General features: G+C 55.7%; 1 protein-coding gene across 1 annotated transcript; it reads right to left on the bottom strand.

Moving 5' to 3' along the window:
• Positions 1 to 7,138: 7,138 nt before the first annotated feature.
• Positions 7,139 to 13,070, bottom strand: KCNK15 (potassium two pore domain channel subfamily K member 15). The gene is made up of 2 exons (XM_072879168.1): positions 12,779 to 13,070; positions 7,139 to 9,374 (listed from the first exon to the last, which is right to left on the bottom strand). Exons 1-2 carry the CDS (start codon positions 13,059 to 13,061, stop codon positions 8,461 to 8,463), a joined length of 1,197 nt encoding a protein of 398 aa, XP_072735269.1. The 5' UTR covers positions 13,062 to 13,070; the 3' UTR covers positions 7,139 to 8,460.
• Between the last annotated feature and the right edge of the window lie 2,633 nt (positions 13,071 to 15,703).

The raw sequence follows: 15,703 nt of genomic DNA, 5'->3' as shown, positions 1-15,703 counted from the left end.
TCCACGGGCAGAGTAAGGGCCAGACGGCTTTATTGTTTAGCCAAGTACATCCCCACTTCTTGGCCATGGATTGTTTCAAAGAAAGTTGCAGAATTATTTGCTTTGGATGAAAATATATATTTATTGTTTCTAGCTACCGGATCCTTTATCAAAGTACTGTTCTAAATTTGCAGGTCTTCTGGAGTATGAATATCACAAGTTCCTGTAAAGGAGCTATTTTTAAGATGTTGAGGCAGTTAACAGAATCTCAACCTAAGCATGTTTAGTAATGTTTAGACAGCAAGACAACTTTTTTATGAAACTCATTTTAAGTTAGTTTATTACATGCTGTTGGTAATATTTTAAAACAGGAAAAATATTTTTCTTTAAAGACAAAATGATGTATGTTTTTTAACAGATAACATAATTTAGTGTTTTCAAAAATATTTAATGTTCTTGGTATGAAGTTTACTCATTCCTTCGATTCCTGTGTTCCTTGTTATATTTTATCAACTTTTTTCCAAAAGAAAAGAGGCATATGTAAATAAACACCAGAAAAGAGTCCTATACGAAATTCTGTTCAAACTGGCCATAAAATTATTAGTGAATATTTGTTATCGTTCATTAACTCTCAGCTACTATTCAAGCCTTTGTTGAAAGAATTGATGTTGTATTTTCAAGATGAAAACTACTTAGCTAGTTTTGTCATAATCCTGTACTCTGTATAAAAATCTTTTTATAAAGAAAGTCTAATAGGCTAACAAGCAATAATATATTCCATTTGGTGTGCACAGATTGTGACTTGCAGGCTGTAGTACATATTGTTGATACAGTTTATAATTGTCTTCTATCTCAATGACATCACTTTTGAAAAAGATCCATATTAACTTTGATTGTAAAAAACGAAGACTGGGCTGTTGCCTTGTGAGATATATTCACCCTATAGACTTCTCTGTCAGTATATGTGCCCATCGACATGAAATCTCTTTTAGGTGAAGAATGAAACAGCTGTAGGTGACTTCATACCACAGAGGTAAAAAATAGTTTCAATATAAACTTCATGACTGTTTCAATCTCCCTGTTTTTCTTAGGCTATCTAGTGTTTGTAACTCAATGAGAATGGTTCCCACTGCCACTGTAGCCCTGATAAAGCAAAAAAGCCTTTGCACTCTGGGGCCACATGAGTTCTGCCTGACAGCTGCCTATTTTCCTCGAGATACCAGGGGCAAGCTAAAGGGAAGCTTTTTTCAGAGCAGCAGATTGAGCTGCTCTTCTTTAAAGGCTTTGTGGGTTATTTTGTCCGTTTCATAGATGGTATTTGTCCATTTCGTTAGAAAATTCCACCCAAGGCAGAGAGGTTGTACCTTCGCAGAGGATCGGGGGGACTAATGTGTAAAACAGGAACAGGCTGTTCTGTGCCATTCTTTAGAAGTTAGATAATGCTGGGCTCATCTAAAGATTTTTCCAAAGTGGCAGGATCGGGATATTGGATTTTAAGTCAGCTCTATCATTGATGCAGTGCATAAAATGAAACAGCTTCAAAACAGCATCCCAGTTCATTGCCTGTGGATTTCTCACAGCATTTCCCTTAGGAAGAATCTTCATGTTGTTCTCAAGATGGCCGGTCTGCTGGCCATGCAGGCAGCAGGTCACTGGCCAGTGATGCTGGGAGCCCCAAAGAATGATGAAATAATTCACGTTTTTTTGTGAAATGCTTTGAGAAGAAAAAGAGCCATGTAAATGCAAAGTGCCGTCAGTAGAGAAGTCCAGAGTATATCGAGACCTGGAGCAAGCATCTACAATTAAATTGCAGCTATCAAATTTGAGCCAAACATTTAGAAAAGAGGATGATCAGTGAAAGCCTTTTCATGTTTACCCCAGTGCACACCTGCCAAGCCACGTACGTTTGTGGCTCTCCGTATATGTGTGTCTGTTTGAATGTATACAGGCACACGGCGCACAGTAACGCTTTGGAAAATGCCAGGTTCCCTTAGGGAGGTGAAATCCCTCTGAAGAGGCTGTCTGGTTGTGCAGTCAGTGTCTCATTCCCTTGTATGAGCCCTTTGCCCACGCAAGACCCAGCAGCCAAGTCTGTGGGACATTCGTGAGACCCGGCACGGCAGAGACCCAGAGCTGTGCTCCTGCTGCACCCTGCGTGTGTCTGACGCTCCGCCTGGCTTTCCAGCGCGCGTCTATGAACGTGGTAATTCCCCAGGGAGTTTGCAAGTGATTAGGTGTTCTCAAAATGTGGCTAATGAGTCTTAAATTCACGCTGCCAGACTCCTCTCTGCTCAGTGGCCAATGTCCCAGTGACCAAGCAGCTGCACGTCCATCCCTAGCCCCAGCCGCTTGCCCACGACAGCAGCATCAGGCCCATTCCTGGGAACCTCAAGCTCTTCTCATAGTGTAGACACCCGTCCGCCCGCCCTTCCCTGAGGTAGCTGCTCTCGTCCTGGTAGAGGAGAGGAATCAGGGAGAGTTTCTTGTAGCATTTGGTTCTTTGCACTTTAGCGGCTGAAACTGAGAAGGAGCCAGCACCAGCCCTTTACAGAGCACCAGCAAACCGAGGCTACGACCTAATGATTTTCCCTTCATGACTTTCCAGTAGCTAAAATGGCAACCAAAGCTATATTGTCAAACCCCGCTCTGCTGGGTCAGTAGACAGCCTTTGCATTTACACTGCACGCTGGGCACCTCGCGTGGGCTTGAGACCCCCTTGCATGGGAAGGAAAGGGATTTGTCTTGCGGAGAGGCCGTGTGGGCACACGAAGTGTGTGGGCAGCAGTGAGCTCCGCTTGCTGACCGGTGATGGGGGCAGAAGCGACCCAAGGGCAGAACTGAGGCACACCTTCTGCTGAAGCCATGCCCACAAGCTTTCCAGGAGCTACGTTTTTGTAGTTGCTTGGGCACCACAGATCGGGATGGCTGCCCACCAGGGCTCCGGATCCCACTAAACACCAGCCTGGAACTTTAAATCCTGCAGCAATTTTTTCTTTGGGGCTGTTGCTCCTTACCTAGTGCTGCTCACTGGTCTCTGCTTTGGTGATTCCATCTCCTCGACCTGGAGCTGGTTTTGGCTTTGTTTGGAGCAAGGAAGAGCCAGGTTTGGAGAGCGAATCCAAGGCACGTTCCCCCAGCCTCACCCTGCTGGGCTTGCTTCCTCCTGCGAGCTGCAGGCTGCTCCCTGCGCCGGGCGGAAAGGGCATCCTGGGGATGCAGTGCCTCACCCGAGACCCCCTCAACGCAGCACTGCCATGGCCTGTCACCCACCTGGGATGCCAGCGTCCTGCCCACGTTTTGTGGCAGTCCTGAATTCAGACCACAGGGGCTTCTTCCTTTCCCGTCCTTGGTAGGAGCTAGGGGTCTTCTGCAGGGGCTCTGCAGCCCACGCAGGCGTGATGTGCCATGTAGACAGCCAGGAGAAGGCAGGGACGGAGAGGGAGCTGCCTCTGCTGGCCAGGGAGAAGGGGAGCTCCCCGAAAGCTTTCCTCCAGGTTCCCTTTGCTTTCCCCTGTGCCCGCTGCTCCCTACGTGGGTTCTCCCTTCCCTCTCGATACGAGGCCTTATTCCAACCCGAGGGGACTGAGGCTGCCCGCAGCATCTCTTTGCACTGAAGCGTCCATCCCACGCTGCCCGCGGGGAGCCCCGGGGCGGTGCTGCAGAGCTGGCCTCTGCTCGGGGATGGAGCCACCACCCCCAGCACATCCACGCTCTCACCCCCCCAGCAGCGTGCTGGCGCTCTGCCTTGTACCCCCACTGCCCAGGGGCCTGGCCACGGTAGGGAAATCTGCTTTCATGGAATTAAACCTTTTTACTTCATTAATTGCTTCACGAAAACCGATAGCTTTGCAGGGGCACTACACGGTTGCTACCTCTCCTCTTGCCTTTCTGTAGGAGTGGGGGCAGCTGATCTGCTCTTTTTGGCCTCTGTAACCCTCTCCAAAACTTTTTGGAGGTTTTTAACGTCATCCAGTGAGATGTAATCTCCGTGGAGCTGGAGGGAACACAGGCAATGGAGCCGGGCAGCCTGCTTGCCACCATGGCGAGTCGCTTGCGAGGTGCGTGGGCTGCCTTGGGTGGAAGGTGGGATGCCGTCCCGGCAGCGCCGGTGTGCCACCGGCTGCTCGTCTGTAGTCGGGAGAGGATTCTGCTGTACTTTTTTCCTGTCTGTAGGTTTTATTCAGACAATATGTAATGATTGAGTGATTTACAATTCAGTGTTAAGCTAATGAAAACGTTGATAATAGTGATAATAAAACCTTTTTTTTTTTTTCCTACGGTGTGTTGGAGGTTTTCTGTGGAGTGTCTCTGCCCTTTCTGTGGCCACCACCATTATCTTCAACCTAAGATTTCAGCTGGCCCATCCCTTCTCCTTGTGCCTATAGGGAATGAGAGCAGCTCAGCCTGGTGTGTCCCAGCACTGTCCCAGGCTCCTTCCCAGTCCTCTCCGTGCAAGGGCCCTCTCTGAATCAATGCTGGCTTCAAACCTGCATTTCCCCGTGCCATTTCCAGACGTAATTTGGCCATGGGCATCTCCAGGCACAGAGCTAAGCTTGCTCCTAGCTTGTACTCTGCTCACTACCCCAGTCGGAAGCCGCCTGCTCCTGCTGTTTTCTTCCCAAGACTCTTCATGGTCAACACTGGCCGTTCAAGGTTGATTTTGAAACCTTGGAGGTGAAGATGCTGCTGGCAGAAAAAACTACCCTGGCCCAGGCTGTTAGGAATACCAAGAGTCAGTGTGCGTGCAGGGGGAGCCTGGGGACCCCCGGGGAAGGAGACCCATGGGTGTTACTGGGTGTGCAGCTACTGCCTGGTCCTAGGTGGCCCTGAGCTGCAAGCCCTCGGGTGGGGAGCGTTTGGGAGCTCTGGTGTGACTCCTGCTGCAGGGGTCTGCGGGAGGCAGTGGCAAGAACAGGCAGCGTTCCCCGGGGACCTGCCGCGCAAGCCCCTTTTCCCATGGGAATTACAAGGGATGGCAAAGTCCCAGTTTACCCAGAATTTCTTAAAGGTTTTTCTCATGCCTCCAAATCCCTCTGCAGGTCGTCGGGGCAGGGCCGAGGGGCAGGGCAGTTCCCCACCCAGCCACCCACCCGCCCCAGCTGCAGCCCCGGGGGGAGCAGTGGTGGAGGAAGGAGGAGGAGGAGGATTTTTCCAGCAGTGTGAGTGTCTGGGAGGTCAGGTCAGCCCAGCCCAGCATGGCACCTGGGGATGAAGGGCATCTCCCACCCTCAGACCTTCACCAGCTTCCAAAAGCAGGATAGGGCTCAGGCAGTCACTAAGCAACCAAGCTCCCCAGCAGCGCTGCCTAGCAGCTCGGGCTGCACAAAAGCAGCAGTAAACCCGAGCAGGTGCCCTGCTTTCTGCACCGTCAGCTCATTACCAGCTCCATCCTCCATCCGAGACAGGCTCCGCGGTGTGGACGTCACACCGCCGGCCCCGGTGCCTCTGCCGGGCTTTGCCTTTGCATCATTGCATAGCGGGCTCTGCAGCACGAGCATGGAGCCACCGAGCACTGGCAGCACCGCACTGAATCCAGGGAGTGCAAGGCTGGCTCAGCCTCCGGACTGGGGTTGTTCTCCTGCTTCCAGCTCCAGAAGAGGTGGGTTTCACTGGGGCGATGCCACGTGGGCTCTGACTTGTGCAGGAACTGAAGAGCTGCTTCCTTCCACGAGAGTGGAAGGAGGGTGAGAGGTGCCAGCTCCATCCTGGCCACTCAGAAGATGTCCCAGGTTCAACACGAAAGGGCGGGAGATCTCTGTCTGCTGCACAGCTCTGATGGGGAGGGCACCACAGCACACCCAAAGCCTCGGGCTGGCAGCCTTGGTGAGGGTGGGGGGAGATGGGACACGGCAACAAAGGGGCTGAGCTGGTGGGATCAGCATGAAATGACATCGCTGAGGAGCTGAGAAGGCAACGAAAGCCTCATTTTTAAGCCTGTTTTATATGCTCACAGCTTGCCTTCTCCCCTCCTCCTCCCCCTTTCTATTTAAACCAAGGCTTACGCAGCTGGTCCAGATTTGGGGCCACTGGTGCAAAGCGATGCAGCTGCTGAGCACCTGGGAGGAACTGCAGCCCGGGCATTTTGGTGGTGGGAGGCTCTCCACCCCCCTGCCCTCCTGCCCGCGAGGTGCCACACACCCCGAAGGGCCCTGGGGAGCCTCCGGGCAAAGGTCTCGCAAAGCAGCCCCTTGTGCCGGCCCAGCAGCGCCTGCACCGTCCTCCCCGCCTGCGTGCCCTGGGCTGTGCAGCCCAGGGCTGTGCTCCTGGCTCTGTCACTGTCCCTTCCCTGCCCGCACGTGGGACGAGGGGACGGGCTGAGGCCGGGAAGGGCCGAGCATCTTGCATGAGAGTCCTGCTGCCCAGGAGCAGGAAGGATGGATCTACCGTGGCCATGTCGCACCCCAAGAGGAGGTGTAAAGTCCTACGTCTGCCTCCAGTGGGGTGGAGAACCTGGCAGGCAGGCAGCCGTGCCAGAGAATGTCCCCCAAATAACGGCACTAGGTGAGGAACCCCCCTCACCTACCCAGGCAGCACAGCAGCCGCTCTGCAGAGCTGCCCTGCCGGCACCGCTCTGCTCTTCTGCCAGCCCCAGCAATCAGAGCTCCTGCCCATCCCTCTACTTGCCTGCTCGGGCACCACCTGTCTCGAAGCCCAAATCCCTGCCATTTTAGAGCCCGGAACAAGAAAGTCCCAGTCATAACAAGCCTGCACAGATTTGGGGTGACATCAAAGCCCAAAGCTGGCTCCAGGGAAGCCCAAGCACCAGGAAAGGTTGGAAACGTGAAGGTCACTGGCCAGGGAGGGTGGAGGAGCCCAGGGCATCCCCGTGCGGGGGCAAAGACACCATCCCACGATGAGCAACGAGACCCAGCTGCTTCCCAGCTCTGGGACGGCCACCCCACCCCCTCCTCCCTCTGACGCCCAAAAATCCCAGCAAACATCCACAGGGATAATATCCCTGGATACAAACGCTGCCCACACCCCCGTGGCAGGGGAGCCAGCCCTGGTGTACCCCTGCAGCCAGGCAGGGCTGGGGCTTGGGGCTCGGACACATCCCTCTGCTCCCCCTCGTGACAAATAACCAACCACCACCAGCTGGATTCACCTTTTATTAAACTGCCCAGAACAAAAAGAGGAGAGAGCAAAGCCTGCCCTGAGGCCTTCCCAATGCTGGCGCTCTGCACGTCTTCCTCACCAGGAAAAGGGGATTTTTTTTCCAGGAAAAACCCCCTCAGAGGGTATTTTAGATAGAACTAAGAGTGAAAATATCCCTTTATTGGGCAAAAAAAGTGAAATGGAGCTCCTACCGCTGTCAGAGCCCAGTTCTTTCTTGCAGACGAGGCAGGATGGACACGGGCCATGGCACCAGCTGGAAACAGCCTCCCAGGTGGGGCTCTGCGGGCACCGCATCCCGCCTGGGGATGCACACCGAGACGGGATCACCCCACCTCCGATGACCCCAGCAGCAATGAGCGCAAACCCAGGGGCTCGTGGGGACTGGGAGGAGGCGAGGAGCAGGCACGCTTGCTGGGCTGCCAGCTAGAGGAAAGGTGGTGAAGGAAAGGGTGATTTTAGCTAATGACCTCATCAGGGCCAAACCCTTTGGAGGTGGCTCTGTATGGTTCAGGGAGCTGTCCCTGGGGCTGCACCCTTAGTGCAGTCTGGGCTCATCCCAGAGGAGGGCTACGGCTGGGCTGGAGGAGTTCAGCTTCCCCTGCGAATGGGACACAGCATTCCTCCAGCCAGCTCAGCCTGGAGGACCGACCAGGAGCGAGCTAAGGTGGGTGAGTGTATGGACCTCCAGCTTCCAGAAGTACTGAGCCAGCCACAAGCCTGAGCTTAGACCTGGAGGGCTGGTCAGGGGAGATGCAGTGCCGTGAAGCTGTCCCCGTGTGCTGGGCAGCGGGGCTGCAGCCCGTCCCCTCCTGCCCACCTCTCCCTGCCCACCCTCCAGCTGCAAACCTGCTGCGTGGCACCGACTTACCTGCACCCGGCGTCAGGGGACAACTTAAAGATCCCCAACCCTGCAGAGCTCACTAACGTGGGCTTTGCTTTTGATACGCTCTCAGCAAGTGCAATCCAGCCCATGTAGCACGAGGCACGTGCTGGCAGCAGCCACAGCCAAGGTTAGGCAGGGTGGGAGGGCAGCAACGCCTCCATTTGGGGAGCAGGAAGGTGGGAAAGCAAACCTACAGCTTGCTGGGCTTCACATCGGGGGGGCCTCTTGCCAGACCCAAATGCTTGAACCTACTTGGGAGGAAAAAGCAAAGAGAAACTAACAATGTCATTCAGTGCCTGCAAAAAGGAATGATTATTTCTCAACAGGGTTTAAAGGCTCCTGCTGGACCCTGCGTGGGGCTGGCTGCCAGCTGAAAGGGGAGACGAACAGAAGAAATGAGCATTAAGAAGGACCTGACAACTCTGTTCTTAATTTATCATCATAGTAAGACTCGAGCACTGAGTACAGCTCGGCACGCGCTCCTAGATGGATTTCCTCCGCAGCCGGGGGTGTTGCCGGCAGCGAGCGCTGTTGGATGATAAAGTGCTCCCCGGGGACGAGCCGGTCTGACCCCGTGTGCTCAGGGAGACCTCGTCGATTTTGTAGGAAATGGAGTTGTAATACACAGGGTTGGTGTGGCAGCTCAGGGTCTCGGGGTGGGAGGGCACCGGGCTGCCGCACAGCTGAGGTCTGTAGCACAGGCACGTGCAGAAGGAGGGGACCGCGGCCGCTGAGTTGGCCGACTGGCGCCTCTGCCTCTCCGCATCCTCCTGGATCAGCGGGATGAGGTTCACCTGGCTTGTCCTGTCCTCCACGGGGAGAAAAATAGCATTGCTGCTCCGGCTGTCCTCTTTCGGCTTGAGGTGGATGTTGTTCCGGGCCCTCCTCAGCGAGGCACGCTCTTCGGCGTCCCGCCGCTCGTCCTCCGAGTTCATTGTCAGGAACCGCAGCACCACCAGGTTGAGGAAGGCGCCGATGACGGTCAGGCCCACCAGGATGTACATGAAGCTGAAAGCCACGTACGGGGGCTTCTTTTGCAAAGCCTCGTTCTTCTGCAGAGCCACAAAGTCTCCAAAGCCGATAGTGGTCAAGGTTATGAAGCAGTAGTAATAGGCATGAAAGAAAGTCCAGCCCTCAAAATAAGAGAAGGCTGCTGCGCCGATGCACAGGGTCCCCATGCAGGACAGAAAGCCGACTAGGACCATGTTCTCCATGGAGACGTTGGTTGTCCTCATGCCCAGACACTTCTTGATCTTCTTGAGCAGTAGCCGCACGACGGTGTTCATGCGCTCCCCCAGGCTCTGGAACATGACCAGCGTCAGAGGGATGCCCAGGATGGCATAGAACATGCAGAAAACTTTGCCGGCGTCTGTGCCCGGGGCGGCGTGCCCATAGCCTGCGAAGGAAAGAGGAAAGGCGGGCGTCAAGCCCTCACTGGGGTTGCCAGCAAGGCTGCCCTGGGACCAAGAGGAGCAGTAGGAGAATGGCAGGTGGAAATGGAAAATGAATCAATAACAGATCTGCAGGCCATGCTAACGGGGCCATGGGATGCCACATCCTTTGGGATGATGGCACATCGCAGTATCATGTGGGCAGAACCTCATTTGGCCTCTAAAGAGAGAAGGTACTCTCCTGATAGCCCCTGAGCTTGTATGAGGTCATGGAGGCCAAGAGGAGCCCTAGAGCTGGATTGGGGTCTGCAAGCCTTCTGCAGCTCACGAGCAATGTACAGGCAATGATGCCGTGCCACGCTGGGTCTGCAGGGTAACCTGAATCCCCACAGCGAGGGAGGACGGAGGCTCTGCAGGATGCTGAGACCAACAGCGCCAGGTCACCCTGCAGGAAGGTACGCACCCAGCCAGTCTCGTCCACAACTGCCCTTGCAGGGCCATCGTCACCTCCCCCTGGCACCCACTCCTGCCCCTCCTGTCCCCTGAGCCCTCCAGTGTCACGTGCATCTTTGACTCTCGGCTATCTGATCATTTGCTGCATGGCCTGTTGGATAGCAGCTATAGGGCCCCTGTGCTCTGTTGGATGGGAGCTATAGGGCCCCCGCCGCAGGAGCAGCTAAGTCTGGGAGGCCTTCTGCAGAGCAACTTTGGATTTACTCCAGTGTCACTAAGACTCAGACCTAAAGCACTGCAGGATCGTTGGGGAGGAGGGGTTGTGCTGTTTTAAATGTAGGGAAGTATTTATGGACCGCAGCCCTGTCAGCCCTTGTCCCAGGGACAAGGAGCTCAAGAGGACAAGGTTCTCCTTGAACGCCTTCTGAGATTTAATTTCCCCACCTTGCTCCAAGTTTCAGAGCTGTGACTCAAGGACACACACAATTATACCATGAGTCGTAATGAGGTATTCACTGCAATCTTCCGGACTTCAGAGATTCTGCGCCCACCTCACTTAATTATAGAAGCTTAACAGAAATCGGTGGCCTCTGACCTAAGCGGATGAGTAACTAACTCAGTGCAAGGGAGTCACGCAGCGTGGGGAGTAATGGCATCCAAAGGCATCCAAGCCTTTCTTTTGGGTTTCTATGAGAAACTATGAGAACATAGAAACTGGGTTTCTATGAGAAGTTACCAGGGCTGGAAACTTCCTTTCTGAAGGCGCCTGCAGAACAGCGCCGGCTCCTTCCCGCCCTGCTGTGTGGCCTTTTGCAAGCAGCTATTTACATTTGCACTTTTTCCAGGTAACCACCACATGACTTTTGCACGAAGATATGTGGGGAAACCCCCCTTTTTTATTTCTAAGTCTTGTTCAAAGCTGTGACTTGGCTTCCCCTCTGTCTCTGCTGCCAGTGGATTTCCAGGACTCTGAGGGAAGCTGTTAGCACGCAGCGATGGGAAGACCAGAGGATGTTGACCAGATCATGTTGTCCCAGGCTCCCGAGCACACCTCCCGCTCCAGGAAACTCCTGCAATGTGACAGGGCTGGGAGGCCGAGGACAGCGTTATCCTCGACCGTGCTGTGCTCCAAACTGCAAGCAGGCAGGCAGGGACTGGTTTCTAATTGCTCTGTCTGTTCATAAACCCACACAATCAAAAATTACAAACTTGATGCCTGCATGCCACATTTCACAGATTACAGAGCAGACATGAGATCGCAGTGGCAAAAAAACCCCAGTCAGATCCAAGCTTAATAACCAAGTGCAATTATCAGGTCCTAGGCTACAAGATAATACGATGACAGCAATGAGGAGGTAAATACAATGATCCAGAAGAGCAGTAAGTGGAAAAACAGTTGTTGTACCCTGAAAGACTGCTGAAAGAGCATTTGACTGATGCTTTCAAAATGACAAGGGGAATTAGAAAGAGTAAACACAGCTACGTTAATGTTAAAACTGAGAGTCAGAGCACAGCCCCATATAAAGAGATCTGACGTGCCAGCGTTTTAGAAATATGGCACCTGGGCTGAAATTATTTATCGCATGGGGTGTGTGATAAGCGTAGCAATTGTTTGTCACAGTCAACAGGAAAATAATGTAAATGAAGCTATAACCTGTCACGAGATGATGGAGATTTTCACTGAAGCCATTCATCCTACCCTCCTGCTGGGGCCTGGCACTAACCGTGCCCTGAACCCATCGCTGTTTGCCACGTGTGTTGCCAGCTGCACAAACCCCACACCACATCTCGTGGGGGCACACGGAGCCCCCCGGGGCAGGGCCTGCGGGGTACCTGCCCCTCTTGTCCTCTTGTCCCCTGCTAACGCAGCACAGTTGATCCCACCAGCCCTTGTCCTGAGGGATGACGCTTTCAGCTACCAGACGTATTTCACCCATCCCAAGCCCCTCGGTGAGGCTGAGCCCCGTCCGACAGACGAGGAGGTGGCTGCTGGCTGTGGAAGGGCAGGATTCGGCCTCAGGGTTCCTGCCTCCAAAACACTTCTGCTGATTGAAATCCCAGCCCAAGCCAGGACATGAGCACAGGATCCCACGCCTGTCTACCCCCACGGGATGCTCAGGGTGCATGGATTAATAAAAGTGGATTAATTAAACAACGCTAAACTCCCACGTGGCTAATCTCACCTAGAATTAAGGCAATCCTTATTCAATTTAGTTTCATTCTCTTGCAAAATTGAAGAGGGCAAACCAAGGCTGGGCTCTAGTATGGGTAAGCGTGTCTACGTGGGGGTTTAATTAGATTCAATCATTCCCCTCCAGGCTAATTGGCACCCATCTCTCCACAGGTTCCCGTGCAGGCAGAGCGAGGTTCAGCGTCTGGTGGCTGCCTTGGCTCCCTGAAGCGGGTCTCATACAGCCAAACATCCAGAGTTTTGAGCTGGCAATGAAGCCAACAGTTCTTGCCCAGCTCCTCAGCCTGGCTTGCTGGCTACAGCGCTGCACAGAGGACGGCCGCGGCTCCCGCCTCTGCCCTCCTACACCCCGCCAACTTCTGCAGCTGCCTGCCCCAAAGGTGCCTGCAGAAGCTCCGCGTGCTGCCACCTCCCTGGGACAACGTGCACGCCGCGTCCTGTGGCCCCAGCCACCGCAGCACCCCCGGCATCCCCCAGCACCGGCTGGCCCCCAGCCGGCCCGGGGATTCCCTCTCCCACCGCTGGGCCCTGGGGTCCCACGGGGTCAGGGCGGGGGTGGCCCCAAGAGATGTCCCGGCCTTGCAAGGGTGAGACCCGCCTCCCCTCCGCAGGCGACCCCCCCTCCCCGGGCTGTCCTGGGGCACCCAGAGGCGGTGGGAGCGTGGGAGGTTGCGGAGGCGCAGAGGTGCGGGGCTGGAGGGACACGGGGGTGCAGGGACGTGGGGACGGAGGGGCGCAGAGCCGCGCCGGGATGCCAGCACTCACCGATGGTGGTGATGACCGTGATGGCGAAGTAGAAGGAGCCGGCGAACTTCCACTGCCGCCCGGCGCGGTGCGGCTCGGCCTGCAGCACCAGCCGCTCCAGCTCCCGGTAGTCGTCGGCGGAGAAGCGGTACTTCCTCCGCAGCTCCCCGCGCTTCTGCTCCAGCAGCCGCTTGCGGCCGCTCTCCGCCTCCGACTCCAGCGCATCGAAGACGGCGGCGCCCACCAGCAGGTAGGAGAAGATGCAGAGGATGAGCGCGGCCGTCCGCAGGTTCTGCCGCTTCATGGCGAGGGGCGGCCGCGGCGCCTCAGCCCGGGCTCCGCATGGCCCCGCGCCCGCCGCCCCCCGCGGGCCCCGCCGCGCGTCCCCCGCGCCCGCCCGGCCCCGCGCCGCCCCCTGCGCGCCCCGCCTGCGCGCCCGCGCACCGCCCCTGCGCGCCCGCGCACCGCCTGCCCCGCGCACCGCCGCCGCGCACCGCCTCCCCGCGCACCGGCTCCCCGCGCACCGGCTGCCGGCCTCTGCGCACCGGCCTCCCCGGGCACCGCGCACCGGCTCCCCCGCGCACCGGCTGCACCGCGCACCGCCTCCCCGCGCACCGGCCGCTCCAGGCCCCGGCTGCTGCGGGCACCGCTACCGGTTCCCGTTCGCACCGAGACTGGCTCCTGCACGCCCCGAGCCCGCCGTGCTGGCAGCACCGGGCCGGAGCTGGCAGCCGCAGGCGAGCCCTGGCGAGGCCGTGCTCCATCCCCTGCCGGTGACATTCGTAACGGTCCCTTTCCCAAAGGTGCACCTGGCTGCTGCTCCCAGGCCGGAGGGGTTTCTGGTGCCAGCGCCCTCACCGCCTGCCCTGCCCGCAAGCAGGGCGCTGGGGGCTGCGCGGGCTGCCGCTGCTCCCGCAGCCCTGCGGTGCCGGCCCGGTGCGGGCAGCCCTCGCCTCCGCTGCTCCGCCCGGCTCTGGGCAGGCGGGTGCCGCTTCACGCCCGCAGCAGCGAGGAACGCGCCGCGGTGCGTGCGATCGGTGTTATCTCTGCTTTTCCGGCCGGTCCCAGAGCGGATGGTTTGGCCTGCTGTGTCCAGTGCTGGTTTAAGAGAGCAGAAAGGAACAAAATAATCAGGTTCAGGGTTTCTGCTGATTTATCTGACACGTTCAGCAGATGCCGCAGGGGCGGGGGGACACAGGGCCCAGCAGCCCTATGCTGGCCTGGGGAGCAGGGAGCAGAGCCTCCCTGTGCTGGTGCACTGCGGACAGCCCAGGTCGGCTGGGAGGTGCGGGGAAATTAACTGTGGTAGGAGACAGAGCCCACAAAGTGAAGACCCTGTTTCTCATTACTGGTTTCCTGAGCTTTTATGTAACCCTTATGTTTCACTTTTAAAATTAGGAAGATACTTCTCTGAGTTGGATGTTGCAGGAAATAGTTACCTCCTTCAAGAAATAAACTCTCCTGATGACTGAGAATAAAACAAACAAGGAAAACAAACCAACGAGCAGGCTTACATCCCTCTTCATCCGTCTCACTTCTCTCTCTGGAGAGGCCAAGGCGCTTTGGGCTTTAATTGCAGCAAAGGAGGTTTGAGTTGGTCATAAGAAAACTTTCTAACCGTGAAGACAGTGAAACACTGGAACAGATTGCTTGGGGAGATTGTGGCAGCCCCATCACTGGAGGAGTTTAAAAATAAGATCAGCAGATGTCTGCCAGAAGTGCTGTGGGTAGAGCTGATGCCCTCCCGGAGCAGGGGTGACTCGATGCCCTCCCGGAGCCCCTTCCAGCCCTGTCCTCTGCATTTCCATGGCCAGCATGAGGGACACGGTGCCCTTTCCTGCTGTAATCGTGAACTCTTTTTCACCCTGGACACTTGCCACTTCCCTCCTCCTTGCCGAGCCTCCGTGCCAGCACTATTAGTGAAAGTTGGTATTGAAGAAAAAATACAGGCTCCGGCATCCATCACCAGCAGCACAAGCTGTCGGTGGACTGCTGTTGGACATCGTAGCACTTGCAGCCTCCTAAATCACACGGCAAAGCCTCTGCTGGAGGAGCGTGTCTGGTTTATGTTCTCCGTGGTGTCGTTTGCAGCCCTGCTAATGGGGCCTGGGATACCGTCAAACCTCCAGACCCAGAGCAATGTGGGGGCCGCCTGCTAGAGAAGATACGCTTCACCTGCTGCCATCCAGCTGCTGGTAATTTTCTTCCACTGGTCAACAATGACATCCCACCTTGAAGACAGGACACAGTGCTGCTAATTGAGCTCCCGTTGGTTCTGTTACAGAGGAAGCAGTTGTCACGGTGATCACATCACTGGGTGCCTGTCACACATCTTTTAGGAGGGGTTCTGGGGCCTCCAGTGCCTTGCAGGTCAAATTCTGCTGTCCCCAGGTAATACGTGGAGCATGAAGCTGATGTTGTAGCATGTTGTCCAAAGCCAGCTGCTCTGTGCAGACGTTGGGCCAACATGCCAGTGCAGGTTCAAGCATGCAAAACCCTGGGAGATGCTCTCCAGCCACGGGAGAAGATCAGCACAAGCTACTTGCATGGTTTCCTTTATCAGCAGCATCAATCATAGATGGTCACGGGCTACCTAAATCCTCCACATTTTGTTTCCAAACATCTGTCTGCAATGACGGCCAGCAGTGCTTGGGCAGAGATGGTAGAGCACAGCCTTCTCAAAGCACTACCTGCATAGGGAAAGGGCCTGTGGATGGGATCTCACCTCCCCGTGGCTGGGGCCGTTTGGGGCAGGGGGTCCATCTCCGCTCCCGCAGTATGATCAGCTCTCAGCGCTTCCTCAGCGTGGTTTCTGCTAGCCCTGTCCTCTTCGGGTCTCCTCCTGACCCCAGAAGAAATCCTCAGCTGGAAGTGTCTTGTGCCATGGATCTTCCCTTGGCATGGCCTTTCCCTGCTACGCTGGGAGTTACAGAGGTTCAGCCAAAT

This window comes from Ciconia boyciana, chromosome 14, assembly GCF_034638445.1.
Source record: "Ciconia boyciana chromosome 14, ASM3463844v1, whole genome shotgun sequence".
NCBI lineage: Eukaryota > Metazoa > Chordata > Aves > Ciconiiformes > Ciconiidae > Ciconia > Ciconia boyciana.
The sequence above is the reverse complement of the archived record's forward strand: the minus strand, read 5'-3'. Positions and strand labels throughout refer to the sequence as shown.

Coding starts and splice junctions, on each gene's coding strand:
- KCNK15 (XM_072879168.1), bottom strand. CDS start 13,061: ATGAAGCGGCAGAACCTGCGGACGGCCGCGCTCATCCTCTGCATCTTC. Junction 9,375..12,778: donor CACGGTCATCACCACCATCG/GTGAGTGCTGGC, acceptor TTTCCTTCGCAG/GCTATGGGCACGCCGCCCCG.